General features: G+C 53.0%; 7 protein-coding genes across 7 annotated transcripts; 2 read left to right on the top strand and 5 right to left on the bottom strand.

The window, feature by feature from the left end:
- Positions 1 to 2,304: 2,304 nt before the first annotated feature.
- Positions 2,305 to 3,276, bottom strand: J4E87_007203 (uncharacterized protein; the record flags this gene model as incomplete). The annotated part of the gene is made up of 1 exon (XM_049378799.1): positions 2,305 to 3,276. One exon carries the CDS (start codon positions 3,274 to 3,276, stop codon positions 2,305 to 2,307), a length of 972 nt encoding a protein of 323 aa, XP_049231461.1.
- Positions 3,277 to 4,000: 724 nt separating this feature from the next.
- Positions 4,001 to 5,664, top strand: J4E87_007202 (uncharacterized protein; the record flags this gene model as incomplete). Its single annotated transcript, XM_049378798.1, has 4 exons — positions 4,001 to 4,218; positions 4,271 to 4,991; positions 5,053 to 5,293; positions 5,372 to 5,664. 4 exons carry the CDS (start codon positions 4,001 to 4,003, stop codon positions 5,662 to 5,664), a joined length of 1,473 nt encoding a protein of 490 aa, XP_049231460.1.
- A 150-nt stretch (positions 5,665 to 5,814) lies between these two features.
- On the bottom strand, positions 5,815 to 7,121 carry J4E87_007201 (uncharacterized protein; the record flags this gene model as incomplete). The annotated part of the gene is made up of 3 exons (XM_049378797.1): positions 5,815 to 6,665; positions 6,713 to 7,031; positions 7,089 to 7,121. 3 exons carry the CDS (start codon positions 7,119 to 7,121, stop codon positions 5,815 to 5,817), a joined length of 1,203 nt encoding a protein of 400 aa, XP_049231459.1.
- Positions 7,122 to 7,748: 627 nt separating this feature from the next.
- J4E87_007200 (uncharacterized protein) lies at positions 7,749 to 8,903 on the bottom strand (the record flags this gene model as incomplete). Its single annotated transcript, XM_049378796.1, has 3 exons — positions 7,749 to 8,209; positions 8,259 to 8,721; positions 8,769 to 8,903. The coding sequence occupies 3 exons, from the start codon at positions 8,901 to 8,903 to the stop codon at positions 7,749 to 7,751; spliced, it is 1,059 nt and encodes a 352-aa protein (XP_049231458.1).
- Positions 8,904 to 9,507: 604 nt separating this feature from the next.
- J4E87_007199 (uncharacterized protein) lies at positions 9,508 to 10,956 on the bottom strand (the record flags this gene model as incomplete). The annotated part of the gene is made up of 3 exons (XM_049378795.1): positions 9,508 to 9,717; positions 9,772 to 10,890; positions 10,939 to 10,956. 3 exons carry the CDS (start codon positions 10,954 to 10,956, stop codon positions 9,508 to 9,510), a joined length of 1,347 nt encoding a protein of 448 aa, XP_049231457.1.
- Positions 10,957 to 13,443: 2,487 nt separating this feature from the next.
- J4E87_007198 (uncharacterized protein) lies at positions 13,444 to 13,836 on the bottom strand (the record flags this gene model as incomplete). Its single annotated transcript, XM_049378794.1, has 2 exons — positions 13,444 to 13,495; positions 13,604 to 13,836. The coding sequence occupies 2 exons, from the start codon at positions 13,834 to 13,836 to the stop codon at positions 13,444 to 13,446; spliced, it is 285 nt and encodes a 94-aa protein (XP_049231456.1).
- A 996-nt stretch (positions 13,837 to 14,832) lies between these two features.
- J4E87_007197 (uncharacterized protein) lies at positions 14,833 to 15,827 on the top strand (the record flags this gene model as incomplete). The annotated part of the gene is made up of 2 exons (XM_049378793.1): positions 14,833 to 14,929; positions 14,986 to 15,827. 2 exons carry the CDS (start codon positions 14,833 to 14,835, stop codon positions 15,825 to 15,827), a joined length of 939 nt encoding a protein of 312 aa, XP_049231455.1.

Genomic DNA, 15,827 nt, shown 5'->3' with positions numbered 1-15,827 from the left:
CGATATCGATCCCAGTACAACTAAAGCTTGATATCCAAGCTTCATGTGTAGTGCATCCTCGGATAGATGATGGCCGAAGCCAATGCGAGGTCCAACAAGCGACAGGCTCTTCATGATGAGTCGGAATCTAACACAGCGGTGCCCGATGTCGGGGCGGTAAGGAAACGTAGAGCATTTCTTCAGACAATGGGCCAGCAGCTTCGGGAATTCGGGAATGAAGGAACAAGCCCTCAGGATCACAGTCGCAGTACATTCGGCACCAGCCCCGGCAGCAACCTCAGGCCTCCGTCCAGCGCAGGAAACATTGCCGCGAACCAGGCATCCGTGCGTCATGTCGATACCCCAGAGAGTGATGCTGCACCCGGAGAAGATGATCAGCTACCCGCAGGTGCTGCAAAGAGTGCTTCAAGATGGCTTTGGAAAACAGACGAAGTACGCCCGCTTGCACCAGAGAGCGTCACATCAGCTATCGCATTTGATGACCTTCTCGAATGGAGTCAGTCTTACTTCGACCATTGGCATCCCGCCTTTCCGTTTCTTCATGCGCCCTCTTTACTGGATTATTTTCGTCAAATCGTGTCGAGAGGCGTTCGCATCGCATCTCAATCTACAGCAAACGAACTCCAACACATCATACTTCGCTCCATCATGTCAATCTCCATTCACGACCGGCGACAAATGAATCTTACACACAAGCTAGTGCCTACAACACTCGTTTTCCATTCCGTCAACGACGCCATCAGGAGCGTCCAGTTGGTGCTGACTGAAGAGAGCTCGATCCTCTCTTTGCAGGCTCTTGTTAGCGTACAATTGTTCTTAATCACGATGCACAGGTACAACGCGGCGTCGCGTCTGGAAGGTTTGGCCGTTCGAATGGCCTTCCAGTTGAGTCTGCATCGCTGTCCGTTACAGTTATCAGTTCCAAGCAAAGAAGCAGAGCTAAGGAAGCGGCTTTTCTGGTCTGTAATATGCATCGATAGATATATTTGCATCCGGCTTGGTACGCCGCTCGGCATTAGGTCAGACGAGGCAAATGTCTGCTACCCACACACAGAGCGACACCTACGGGAGCCTGAGGAAGCTGGTATGTTTGTAGCAGATTGGGTTTCAAGGATTCTCGGCTAACTCACCTCAAGATCGCACCCGTGATGACCGACTAGATTTGTTGGACTTTCTAGCTCGCCATGCCGACATCCGTGGATCTATCATGCAAACGCGACACCAATCTATGCTGCATGGTAGCGCCGATGATGTCGATCAAGCCCTGGAAGTGGAGGCAGAGCATACTAAGTGGTGGAATATGGTCGATGAACACTTGTCTAATGACGAGCAGACGCAAACCATATCCAAAGCACATCAAGTCACACTCATCGTCCTTCGCTTCGAATCAGTGCTTGCTCTCCATCGTTCTGTGTTAGCAACGTCTAAGAAGAACGCTGCATACAACGCTGCTCTGCAACGCTGCATATCAGCCTCTCGCTCCATAATAAACACACTACACAAAGCCCTCCGGGGTTTCGGGGCGTTCGATGGCTCACCTGGTCAACATGGATACGAAAGAACTCCTCTGCTTTGGCCATCATTTACCTGGGCAGTATGGATGAGTACGTTTATTATCCTGTCTGCTGCTGCGGACGGACAGGTTACGCGCGACATCGCATTCAGGCTCTCAGACCGAAGCATTCAGATTCTCAAGCACCTGGCGCTGAGGGGTACGAGTTGGCCAGACGCATGCATAGTCGCTATTCAAAACCTTGTCACACGACTCGATAAGCCATGTAGCCGCGACCTTACGAACACGTCTAGGGACAGCTTGCGGCCGGCAACTCATGCTGCTCGCGACCCTTCCATTGGCATGGATAACTGGCAAGCTCAGAGACAAGTAACAGGAAATCGTTCGGGAAATTACGTGGCCTCAAGACACAATCCAGCAACAGGCACAGTAACGCCAACAGAACAGCTCCAGAGACTTACCGATCAGCCCCATGCAGTACCATATCCCGCAAGCTTCACAACCCAAGCGACAGAGTCAACCCTATCTAACGCCAACGCACAACCTGCCGATATGCAAAATGCCAACAGCCTTACATTCGACTATCTTGCGGGAGCAGGGAACTTTCTTGGTATTGCACAGCAATATTCAGACAATCCCTTACCCAACGAAGAGATCATGCATCTCTTCAACGGCGAAGACATCAATTACTGGTTCGGGAACGACCCTGCGATGACAGAAAATCCACTTTATCATGAACAAAGCTTTCATTGAGCGTCAAGAGGAATACTAATAATACCAATTACATACAATCAACCCGATTTTGGCGGTGTGACCTTGCCTAGCGAGGCTGACTTGAATGCAGCATGAATCTCCTGCTCTGCGCCGTCTTGTAATGGTAAAAGTCCACTTCGCACTGTCGCGTGCTCCAAGATACCCCTCGCCACTAGACCATGTTTGAGTGCAACAGTTCCCTCCATGTGCGAGCCACGATGGTAAACGTTCCTGGTGACTGGGAGCAGTCTGTCATGAACAGCTCTCGCACGAGGGTAGTCTCTCGCCTTGCCGGCTTCAATCATCTCAAGCAGCGGTTCGGGCGCGATGTTGCCGTACCCAACAAGCATGCCGTCGACGTCGAAGCATGTGTGTAGCAAGTACTCATCATGACATGTGAGGATAGTCAGGTCGGGGTTTTGCTTCTTGATAATGGGAATCTCGACGTCCCAACGGCGCATGTTGCGGACGCCGTTCTTCATAGCGATGACACCGGGCTGTGCGGCAATCTCGAGTAGCGTGTCCAGGTTGTAGGTAGCCTTGGTGTTGTCGGGATATTGGAACAGGATGAGAGGAAGTCCGGACTTCTCGTACACAGTCTTGTATCTGTCCTGGGGCGCTCCCGGCTGATATCCGAAGCGTAGCCAGCCATGGCTGGGGTACAAGAGACCTGCCTGCGCACCAGCAGCCTTGGCGCGTTGAGCTTCGAGCGCAGCCACCTCAGTGCCCTCTGTGGTGATACCAGCAATGATGGGGATCTTGTTGTCCACAGATTTGACAAAGGCCTTGATGACTTCTACCTGCTCTTCCTGGGTGAGGAAAGTGCCCTCGCCAGCGTGTCCCAGCACGACCAGACCCTTCACGCCTGGGATACTGCCGAGCCAGGAGCCAAGGCGCTGGATGGCTGCGTAGTCGACCGAGCCATCCTTGTTGAATGGAGTAACCGGCGCAGGGACGAGACCCGCGAGGTCGATCTGGGGAGCTTGCTTGACCTCAGGCATGGAACCCATTGTGGTGAGAGAAGTAGTGGGGTTTGGATAGGGAGTAAGAATTGATTGTAGGAGAGTGGATGAGTTTGATTTGCGTTGGATGATGCTGAATGTTGGATCGAAAGCTTGCGTTATATGTACTTCGCCCATCCATTACATGGAAATGCCGAGCGGCAAACGTTGGACGATCTCACTGCAGCATACGGCTTCGTGCTAGGTCTCGAGCGCATGTTTGGCAGGCGGACTTGAGAGAGTCCGCCAAAACGCCATGATGAATCGCTCCGGTTTGCTCTTTGGAGTCTCGATGGAGTCATGCGAGTAACGGGGACTTGCAATGTTCCGACGTAGTGCCACTGGCATGAGCCGATGTGCCGCTCAGGCGTACCGGACATGTCTTTGTCCGCGCTAGCGTCGTCCAGCCGCAAGCCGCTCTCCACCCTGGACAAGCGGACGACTCTCATGGCCAATTACCTAGTCTTCAACTTGACTCGTAGCGGACGCCGCGGGATGCTCTGGACATTGCCATGTTCCCCATGTTTTCTCCGCGCCGCAACGAAGAAGTTGGGGTCTGGGGAAAGTCCGGGGTCAAGCTTGCTCATGGACTTTCTGGGGAACGTTCGTCCAGCTGGGGTATATAGAAGGCGCTTCTCTTGAGAGGATTGACCTTTTGTGCTGTTCTTCAGGATACTCCAGAATCCTGCACATGACCGAGTCATCAATCCTGCGCTTCTGAAGATTGCCAAACATGGCCAACGCAAACACCGACCGTTACGAAGATACCGAGAAGAATGTGCCCCTGCAAATCGACGATGTCGCAACATCCGAAAAAGACCTCAAGGCGCAAGCTGCGCTCGATGGCGCCGACTACACTGGTGCGATTGCCAAGACAGATCCAGCAGAGATCGCGCTGGTACGCAAGCTGGACATGCGAGTGATGCCAGCGCTCTTTTGCATGTACTTTCTGTACGTCGCAAAAACCCTTCAATTTTCACATTGCTGACACTTGTGCTACCAGCAACAAGCTCGACCAGAATGCGATAGCAAACGCGCGCCTCAACGATCTCGAAGACGACCTTGGTCTAGTCGGAAACCAATACAACACCTGCATATCCATTCTTTACGTTGGCTATCTCTTTGCGCAGATACCCAGTAACATGCTCATGTCTTCCAAGAAAGTACGGCCTTCGCTCTACATGGCTCTGTGCTGCTCCGTCTGGGGCTGTGTAGCAGCTCTCACAGCTCTAGTCAAAAACTACACTGGACTGGTACTCGTACGTTTCTTCCTCGGGTTCGTCGAAGCCCCGTTCTATCCAGGCGCTCTATACATCTTGAGCATGTTCTACACGCGCAAGGAAATCGCTACAAGAGTATCTATCCTGTATGCCGGAAACATCTTCGCCGTCTCTTTCGCTGGACTCATCGCCGCGGCTACTTTCGCGACACTGGACGACAAGCATGGAATGCATGGATGGCAGTGGCTTTTCATCATCGAAGGCATCGTCACAGTCGGCGTGTCGATCGTCTGTGTCTTCTTACTACCGGATGAGCCGCTGACAACGAAGTGGCTCACACCTGAACAACGTCAGCTGGCGCACGATCGCATCCAGCGGGACACCGTTGGACTTGAGCCAAGCAAGGGAGTCAAAGCGGGTTTCATGCAGGCTCTGCGCGACCCAAGACTTTATCTTCTCGTCTTTATGCAGAATATGCATTTGAGCGCTACGTCTTTCAATCAGGTATGTCGCAATCAGCCATTCTTCGGATAACTCTCGTGTTACAGCTACTAACAAAACATAGTTCTTCCCTACTGTAGTCAGGTCTCTGGGCTTCAGTACAACCATCACGTTGGTCTTGACTGCTCCGCCGTCGCTCGTCGCCGGCGTGGTCGGCATATGCATTGGGATCTCGTCTGGCAAGTTCAACGATAGAACATGGCATATTACTTTCATGATGGGAATCGCAGTCGTTGGATTTGCTATCAGTGCTATCACGCTTAACACCGCTGCGCGCTACATCTCTTGCTTCCTCTTCGCTTCCGGTGCGTTGTCCCCTCCATCATCCCCGTCCTTCTTGACACTCCTATCGTGAGACCTACTACTAACATTGCTTGTTCCAGGCGTTTATTCGGTCAACTCAGTGATTTTGGGCTGGGTGTCAGGGACGCTAGGCCAGACCACGGAGAAAAAGGCCGTGTCACTGTCCATCGTCAATGTGGTTTCCATGGCTAGCTTCATCTACACGCCTTACCTGTATCCTGCGAGCGACGGACCCAAGTATGTAATTGCTATGAGTAGCAATGCGGCGTTTGCCGGGGCGTGTATTGCATCGGCCTGGGCGCTGAGGGCGTGGCTCCAGGTGACGAACCGGCGGCTGAAGAGGGATGGTGTCAACGTTTTCTACGCGTATTAATTGGACTTTCGAGTTCGGTCGAACCGTTCATATAGGATCCATGATAATATTCCAAAAGTATCAAATGAAAGTTCAACGCAGCCGATAATTACGAAAAGGGTATCACCAACGCCAATCATTAGAGCACCGAACAAAACATCAAACACCCCTCTACACCTCCACAATATCCGCATCCCTCTCCAACTCCTCACTCGCATGCTCCCTCCAAAGATGATCCATCAGCGCCTCGATACCCCTACACACGGTATCCGACTTCCTGAACCTGGCGCAAAGCACACATGCAAAGCCCCCACCTTCTCTATGGCTCTTGACAATAAAGCGGTTCTTGATGCGAAACGCTCGCGGTGCCGTTTTGCAATGACCGTGTTCGTATTTCTTCTTGTAGCCATCGACGACGAGCTCCCAGGCTTTTCCGGGTTGGATGGGGACGTGCGTGCGGCAGAAAGGACACTTGTGGTCGCCGGTGGGTCGGTAGGCGTCGGCGAGGTGGAGACGGGGGTTGTGTTGGAGGTCTTTGGCGTAGATGCAGAAGAGCCTCGTGCTGTAGCGTGAAGATGGGGGCTGAGGCTGGGGTGGAGGTGGAGGTGGAGGTATAGGCGTGGGCTTTGGTTTGGGCTTCACGATTGGTATCGGTTTTATCAAGACCTCTTTTGACTCGCATGAGGAGCTAGAGCTACTGTCCATGCGCTTCTTGTGCCGCAGTGGTCTTGACGGTGGTCGCGGATGGTCGGGCAGTGGGAATGCTCCAGGGACTCTTAAAGGTGCGTCGGGTTGTCGAGGTAATAGCGGTGATGGGAGTGGTGGCAGCATGCGTTCGTACTGCATGTTCAACGAAGCGATGGAAGCTGCACGCGCTGTACGAGCCGTCTGAATCAGACGTACAAGGTGCGAGTGCGAAGATGACGGCGCCATATACGTGCTTAGTAGCAGATCCTGCTGGATATTGATGACTGTCTGCTGAAGCTTTATAATCTGAGACTGGAGCTGGGTGTGCGTTGTAACTGTTCGACATCAGTACCTGGTAGTGTGGACTTGAATGAGAACATACCATCGCCACGCGCAAACGGCTCGCCCAGCTTCCGATACCCACGTTCGTACTCGGCTCGAATCTGGGAAGGAGAGGTGCATATGAGCTCTTCTTCGCTGTCACTGTAGTCGCCTTTCCTCTTCTCTGAGCCAAACATGGAGTCGCGACGACGCCTATGCCATGGCCCCTGAATATGATACTCATCTTCCTCGTCGTCGCTATCTTTCTTACCAGATCTACGCTTGAGCTTGCGGTATAGATCACTGGCAGAACCGAAAGATTCCGTCAAGGTCCGCACGAGGGAAACCACGACTACAAAGTCTTGGAGTAACCCTTTGGCCTAGGCAAGTTCGATCAGCACTTTGTCAAGGCATGCGATGACTATCATATAACGTACTGTCTCTACGGCTTTTTCTGCTTCTTCTTTCATGATGCTAGGCTATGGAATATACAATGGATAATGGATGAGGGGTGCGAAAGGTGACAGTGGAATGCATATTCAAACCTTGCGCTACAAGAACTCACCAGCCAAACAGTCATTCTGACAATGGATCACCTCGCCGCAGTTTGCTCAGCTGAAGTTTGTGTTCGCATTTGATGCATCATGAGTACCTTTTTTGTTTTGGTGCTGGGGTGGTCTCATGACCGCGCCAGTTCACGTGCCGTTCAACACCAGATGACTTACCCGGGCTTTCTACAAAATACAAACCGAGGTCATCGACACAACCTGTTACATACTGAAATCTTCGATGTTGTCTGTTTACTAGACGTTGCACGATCGTGCCCAAGTTCTCAAGACTTCTTCATGTTTGGCTGCGTTAGGTGGTTATCATTACTCGTGAGATATGCGGATGCGGCACATGCTCATTGTCGCATGCGCGTCACGTCTTAGACATTCGCGTCTCGTAAAGTGGCCATGGTATCACTCGTCCACATATTCATTTGCTTGTGATCTTTTTGGTGTGGATTTGGGGAAGGATGCAAGGACTCGCTCGTTCGCAATCGTACTCGACCCGCTTGGCTAGCGATGCTCCACGTGGATCCTACCTAGGTCCGGTCATATGTTGGATGAGCCGACTTTGGATGAAGGAGGTTTCGGAATGCCAATCGCACCCAGGATGCGGTCCAGCAGCCCTGGCTCGTGGCGTAGCATGTTCCACTCGTCTTGATGCTTGACCATCATCGTCCCTCCTAACGTTGTACCGTTCAGAGCGACGAAGCCGATCTCACTGCCGTCATCGCGGTGAAGCATCGTGCCCTCGGCACGTCTAGGCAGGATGACCATGCCTGCAGTCGTCATGGCAAGGTTGTAGCTCATGGGTAGATCGCCGTCGTCGGTGGGGTGCAGAGCGAAGTCGTTCGGATTCGCGGAAATGAAGGCGTCGACTGCGGCTTTCGCGGCGTCGTACAGACGGTTGTAGACATCGAGCAACTGGGTACCTGAAGGCTCAGATTCGAATGGGTAGGCAAAGTGCGTAAATGGCAGAGAAGGATGTTGCAGAAATGCGGGATGTTGTTCTTGGATGCGCGTTAGCTACGGCAAAGCGCAGAGTTGTCAGACGCCTACCAGTTGCCTTGGCTGCCGGGCTCGTCAAGATCAGATCTATGAGCAGGCCCCAGTCGCTAGCATTGTTGCTATCGCGCATTCCTTCCACAGGTAGAAACTGCAAGTGTCTGTGGGGCTGAGAGGCGCCGCTGTGGTCACCGGAGTTGAAGAAGGCGAGGAGACGCTTCTCGTCGCCGCCCGATTCTGCCTGCCATGCCTTCAAGACGGCGTAGGTCGCCTCCAGATCGTCCTGTTCGAGCACGTGTGTTTGCTTCTTGTTGGGTTTTGTCGCCAGGATGAAGTGCTCGGATATTATGGGGTACTTGTTGAGGACGAGGAAATGGGTTGGGTTGGCGGCTGGTATGTCGGCCAGGTGGAGGGCAGGTGGGGGGTTCTCGAACGGGTCGATCTTCTGTTTGGGCGTCGCATTCTGGAGCTTCGGAATGGGTTTCTTGGCGAGCGACGGGCAGTATCGTAATTGGAACTGCTGGCGTGTGAGCCTGGTGGTGGTGGCAGGGTCGGCATACTCACGGGAATGCCTGCAGATGAGCGGATGATGGCTAGCTCCGTGGGCGAGAACAGCAGATCCGACGATGCCTTTGCAGCCTCAAACTTCCGCTTCGTGATGCTCGGAAGAGCTTCAGATAGCCCGAGAATCATCTTCATTCGTTGTCACGTATCGATGACAGGTGGTGTGCGTGGGCAGTTCAACCGATGGAGCTTCCACCGCGAGCTAGCGCCAAAGTCTAGAATTGTTTTCACACCTCAGGACATCTCCTTCACTATCGTCATCACGTTTGTCACACAGGATCTGCTACGACGTGCCACATTCAATTCAAGGGATATTATATCGTCAAGAACCCGCTCAAAAGACCTCCCGAAACGACGTCATGCCACCGCCATGCTTTGCAGCTTCCCCATCTAGGCCATGGAGGCTTCTTACGCCCCCAAGATGCTGCTAAGACGAACATATTCGCCAACATTACCATCAACATAACAATAGAACAAGTTAGTACAGACAGGGAGTACGACTCCGGAAGTAACAGAACAAAGATGCTGCCATGCGACAATCTTCTGCGCATTTGCAGAAGACAGGTGCCCCTACAGCATCCCTCGGTGCCTCAACAGCAACAGTAACGCTGTGCAGTCGGGGAACGTTCCAGTGGTCGCAGTTTGTACCTTCAAAATGACCAGTACTTGACACCAGTCAAGTTTACTGGAGGATGAGGGTGTCGATGCCGTCGCTCGACATGCCCATGTATATCTCCGATCACTTGCGACCTTGGTTGCGCTCCAACCATTTCCTCTTGCACGTCGCGTTGCCGAAATGGTACGATCCGCCGTTGTCGGCGATAAACTCTGCGACCTTCTTCCAAGCGACTTTGAGGATCTTTTGCTCAAAGCTTAGCGAGTACGGGTTCTGGAGGTTGCTCTCGATACGATCAAACTCTTGCTGAACGGTCTCATTCAGGAGCTGTAGCTGTCGATGTGTCAGTCTACTATGACGGAAGTAAAGTCCCAACGGTCAGCTTACATCGATCATTGTCCAGACGGGCTTCCGGACGCGATCCTTTCTCGCCTTGGTCAAGGATCGGTAGCGGCCCCTCAGAGTAGACTCTGCAGGCTTCTCACCGACCATCTTCGACTTGATCTCCTTGTATGTCTCTCCTCTCTTCTTTCCATCGATGAGTAGCTGATCGTTGTGTTCTCGCTGGGCTTGGGCACCAGCACTGCGTGGAACGTGGAACCTGTCCTGGATACGGCTGTGGAGACCGCCATCCGGGCATGAAGTACCCCAGGGCGTCACAGGATACTGCGATGTGTTTGCTTCGTCTGTCGACGATATGCTAGTATTACTGGTTGGGTGATTGGAGCGCACAACGTCGCGGGTCCTGAACGCTAGATTGGAGTTGTTATACGCGAAGTTCTCACCGTACCACGGAGAATGGCCAGCGCTACTAGTCTGAGATCGCGAATAATCTGATCCAGAGTTGTATTCTTCCCCGAAAGAAGCAATCGGTCTTTGGTCCCTTCGGCTAGGATAGCCGGATGGCGCCGTGACCTTGGCCGTGTCCTCGTCCATCCTCGGGAGTCCTGAGTATCCAGTGTCGCCATCTGCGTCGTGTACAAGGAAAGACCTGCAGGGAGGTGAAAGGATGGCGGCGTTGGTGGTGGTCGCTGAAGGTATGCTCCAATTTCCGCATGGCGAAGATTGATCTAGCATCGACCCTGGACTGTAGGTGTTCTCGAAGTCGTCGCTGTGGTAACTCTTTGGCGACGGTGATATGCTCTTGTCCAGGATAGAGCTGTTGGCGGCCATCCCACGAGGCAGCCCATGGAGTTCCGACGACGGCCAGGGTATTGGGTCGCTAAAGCTCTTCGCGATACTGTTCTGTGTGATGGGCGTAGGGTTGTATGTCAGGACCTGATTCCGGCGGAATTGCGGGTCCGAAATTGGTACGACGTAAGGTTGCGTCTGTTGGATAGCATGGTGCCAGTCGAACGGGGGTGTAGGGACTCCGCTCCAGTGCTGGCCAGATGAGTACGCGAGGTTGTTGGAGCTCGGCGTGGCAGGTGCTGCGCCTGTCGACTTGGTGTCCTCCTGCTCGACCCTCTGCAGTGCATACGGCTGGGTCTGCACATAGTGACTTGCCTTCACAGTTGTCAGTTTCGGTGCCGCGACAGCATAGGCGTCACTTACCATCATTGAATCCGGCATTCCAGTATAGTCAGGGAAGTCGCGAAATTGATCCGCTGAGGTAGGTTCCGGGACGTAGACTAGGCGGGGCTGAAGCTGAGCAAGAGATTGAGGAAGAAGATACTTGCAATCCTGGGGGACTTCTTGAGCGAGAGCCATGACTGCTCTCGCGGCATCAGCCTCTTATGGGTACCCCAAGAGACGCTAACCTTACAATAGTATTGCAAGTCGGCGTGAATGCGCGATTACGCGAGGCCAAAACGGGCGGGATACCACCGCTGTGAAGTGGGCGTGACTGAAGATTGCGGGGTGCTGTCGAGATGTCGAGGCACACGGGCACGTTCAGTATTCACAGGAGTGACACTCTATCATTCGCTCAACGGACCTGACCGCTTCACGAGATTAGGCGGTGGGGATGCGGAGTTCGAGCGAGTACAAAGCTCTGCCAAGGTAGGTAGACAACAACGCTAAGTCTTGCAATTTCCAGACTTGGTATTGTGAATGGTCGGCCACAAAAGTGGAGGAGACGAGGCTGGCCCTGCTATCTATATGATGCAGCAGTGAGCCCACGCACGGTACCTAATCGATACACATCATCAGTACGCTAGGCCAGAGCGGTTACGTGAAGAGAGGTAGCCTCACCAGAATGTGCCACGAGATCAGAGGGACCAGGAGGAGCCCAAAGATGGAGGCAATGATCGTATGAACACGCAAACACACTAAGGTCTCTATCGGCGCCCTCTGGCTGGTGGAACGAGTCTTGTGGACAGCGGGGATGGAAAACGCACACGGTGAACTGACGATCCGGATCGTACACCAACAAGACAAAGCGTAAGGATGAAGCCGAAGCCAAATGATGAAACAGGCCCAATCACATATGTTGGGTATGTAGAGGTGAGGGACGATCCGCACAATTATAGTCCAAGACAGCCTTAGAACCTTGACTGAAGCGATGAGACTCACGTTTGAAATACGCCACACCCATGTCTTGCTACACTATGGTACGCGGAGTTAGAGGCCTAAGCTTTCGGGTAGACCCGCCATTTCTTTCAATCAGCAAAGTCTTCCGGAATCCGCGCGGAAGGGTAACGGGTTATCCGTATAGGCTAGACCACACTCCCTTCGTGCAGACTCATTGGGGTGCGAAAAGATTGTCAGAAGCAAGCATAACTCTCATCAAGCAACAGCACTGCCATCCCGCTACTCCGTGATGTTCAACGTGGCTAGCTCAAAGAAGGCAAATACCAGTTGCCTGACGGCTGTGTCGGTCTACGCTCCCCTCGCATGGCGGTTGGCAGACCTATAACGACGAGCTGTCAAGCGTCGAGCTGAAGAAAGATTGCTCGTTTAGTGCTAGCTGAGCTGGCGAAAAAAGTTCTACATCGTCTTGTTTGGCCGGCGTGCAGAAGCGAACGGTTATCTGCATGGCATGGCTTGGCAACAAGCCATTGTGTCTGGCGCACCAGTAGGAGACCAGCTGAGATGTCATGGCGTGCAGAGACGCAGGTACGTATGCAATCTGATGCGACTATGTTCGCTGGGTTGGCAGGAGCCTCGCGTGTATTACATGTGTCGTCGATCATGACGCTCACGTCACACATGCGCTTCGCAATCAGCCCTGGAGTACTCCGGACATCGCAACAATATGTTCCCACGACAGGGAAAAGGCCAAATTTGCTGAATTCCCCGGTGTCGGCTTGTCGCTGGTGAAGGCGGGGAAGCCTGTAAGTCTTTCCTATCAATACCGACTCAATACCGGCTAGACACTGCACATGCTTCGATATACTCACTAATGTGGCTAGTAATTACCCACGCATACAACGATCCACCTCCGAGCTCGCTTGTAATCCCCACGCCACCGGAAGGCCGCAGTCCAGCGACCGCCTGGTACCGGTGCCCGACCGCAATAGCGTGGATCTGGTCAGCCATGCGCATCGCGTGTGCGGTAAATACTTTCCGGTGGCGCATGATGCTGCCTTGACAGGTCGTGGAGACTTAATCTTGCATACGATTGCATATGTCTGGGGAAGCTTGTACCCGTCTCCGGTGGCTACACTACCACGCTTCGCCGTGAGTGGTACGAAACGGCAACCGTGCAGCGTGCATGCCGCGTGCGAGGACATGATGGTTGAAGGTACGATATGTAGGGTTGTGCGGGACGATTAGGACGTTCGAGCAGAGAAACAGGTCTGAGAAATTGAGCAAGAGGTAAAAAGTCTGAAATCTTGGAAGACATTTGCACTGACGCGCAGGATTGTCTAGACGCACGTACTGCGTAATCCGCCTTTCACCCCCGCGCCATTTCCGAACAATCCCCCACGCACTGGGATACCTATCAGCCTCCCGAAATCTTCTCGGTCAGATCTTCGCTTTTGCATCAGCCGGCGGCAACAGCTGAACATCCTTCCACGGCAATCCCAAGTACTCCCACATATAATGGAACCTATGTGGCATACCCGTTAGCGCGCCCCACAGCTCTCGAGTGTTCGTTCGCCATGTTTCAACTGTTCACAGCTCATTGTGTATCCGTTGCGGCATCTCCCCCGTAGCGGGCGCCTTACTGAACATGAATGTACTAGTAAAGGTCCAACCTCGTCAACCCACAATGGAACACACGAGCATGCTAAGCAAAAGGCAGGGCCGGGAATACTGATGAGAGAGCACGTACCTATCACTGCCAAAGAATGGTTCTTCTTCCCCTTTAGAGTTGCGCACAAGGAACCATGGGCAGCCAAAGGCACCCCGATCGAGGGCTTCTTTAGTATTATCGTTCAGCTGCTGCTTGTATGGCGGACTGTTTGCTTTTGCCATGACTTCCTGGGCTCCTTCTTCCTTCAGACGCTGCTTTAGAACTTCCGCAAGTACCTCTGGTTTACTGACATCCTTGCCGTTTTCCCACATTGCATGGTAGATGTCACGGAAGATAGCGACGAAGTTCTCTCCATGTGCTTCCTTCACGTAGCATAACGCCCGCTGTGGTAGCAATGAGAGGATCGGAAAGAAAGATGGTGTCTGCAGATTGGGAACGCCAAAGTGGTGTTTCGCTCGCGCGCCATCATACTGGCTGTAGTTCGCCTTTGCTGGCAGGGTCCACGGCGGCTTGTTGCCTGCGCTACAGTGTCAGGACTGATTTGGCATAGCGAGTACCGAATTTCCAGGCACTCCACATGGGAGGGGATGAGGGAGTGTTACCGCTGCCGACATTGATACCCCCTAGAAAGACGGGCACTACACTGTATGAAGTCAGTGATCATACTTGCTCTTGGCGAGAGCGCAGTCTTGTTGGTAGGGTTTCAGAGAAGGGAGTTCGTTTCGAGCTTTAGGTAATGAAACAACGGGTACTAACTCGATCTCTATATTGTGCGCTTCGAGAGTCTGCTTGTTCCTCTCCAGGTGCAGTAAAGCGTAGTATGAGTATGGAGATACTAGTCCATAATTAGCATGTGATGTCGATCAAGAGGACAGTAAGTACGCACCGCAATCTAGATAGCACGTAATTTTGCCTGCCATATTCGCAATACGTCCAAATGTACGAGATGAGAAATCAAGACCGTACTTGTAAAGATGCTGGCCTTGTCTTATGCGCGTCGTCGTTGGATCGGCGCACTGCCCAGGTGTCTTGGCTGCCGAGGTCTAGCATGGCCGGACTTTATCACTAATCGCAGCCACACCTCCGCCTTTCAGACCGCGAATGATGCGGATACCCCGGATTCTCGCCGCGCAGCTTATGCGTACCGCAGATGCAGTGCCATACGCATCGACCGAGGTTATAGAATGAATGCTCATTGCAATGTCATGTCTGCATGCGTTTCGTAGGCGCCTTTTGCTCATAGCAGCAAGCAACAACTCTCCCTGCGCGACGTAACCTTCAACCCTACGCAATACGCTCTCTCCACCATGCCAACGTCCAACAAACAAGTCGCACTCGTCGTCGGCGCTTCACGAGGCATCGGTCGACAAATCGCCATCGACCTAGCAAAAGACGGCTACGCAGGTGGACATAGCAACCACCTCCTCCGTCCAAGAGCCAAAGCACTAACAGCAACGCAGTCGTCGTAGCCGCCAAATCCACCTCCGACGCCTCCAAAAGCTCTCCTTTTCCACCCGACCCAAACTCGCCGGCGTCCACCATCTCCACCGTGACCCGCGAGATCCACGAGTCAGGCGGCGAAGCCACGGCCATAAGCGTCGATACACGAGACTATATCAGTATAGAGCGCATGGTCGCCGAGACAATAGCCAAGTACGGTCGTCTGGATGTACTTGTGTATAATAGCGGCGCGATATGGTGGGCAAGCGTAGCCAAGACCCCGATGAAGCGGTTCCAGCTCATGCAGCGCGTGAACGTCGAGGGACTATATGGCGTCGTACAAGCCTGTCTTCCGCACTTTGAACAGCGCGATGGGGCGTGGAGGGGCAGGATCATTATTGTCAGTCCGCCGATCTACTCGCGCTTCTTCCGTGGGAAGACGGCGTATGCGATGGGCAAGGTGGGTATGTCCGTTCTGACAAAGGGGCTAGCCATGGATTTCCAGCGTGAAGGAAAGAGTGAGATGGCGGTTACAAGCATTTGGCCTGCGACGGCGGTGCAGAGTGCTGCGACGCAGAATATGGCCCAGGAAGATGCCAAGGATCTTAGGACTGCGAATGTCTTCTCCGATGCGGTGTTGCAGATGATCAAGGCGCCTGTGGAAGAGATTAATGGAGAGTTATTGCTTGATGAGGATTTCTTGCGGATGAAGGGGGTTAGTGATTTTGAGAAGTATAATTTGGTGGAGGGGAGTAGGCCGAGGAGGATTATGCCTGCGGTGTTTCCGGATTTGAGAGTCAAGGAGCAGGATGATGAGGGAAGGAGGGTTGATAGTACGAAGCTTAGGGCTTCGAAACTGTGA

The sequence above is a fragment of the Alternaria ethzedia genome, assembly GCF_023757985.1.
Source record: "Alternaria ethzedia strain BMP 0044 chromosome Unknown scaffold_19, whole genome shotgun sequence".
Taxonomy (NCBI): Eukaryota; Fungi; Ascomycota; class Dothideomycetes; order Pleosporales; family Pleosporaceae; genus Alternaria; species Alternaria ethzedia.
The sequence above is the reverse complement of the archived record's forward strand: the minus strand, read 5'-3'. Positions and strand labels throughout refer to the sequence as shown.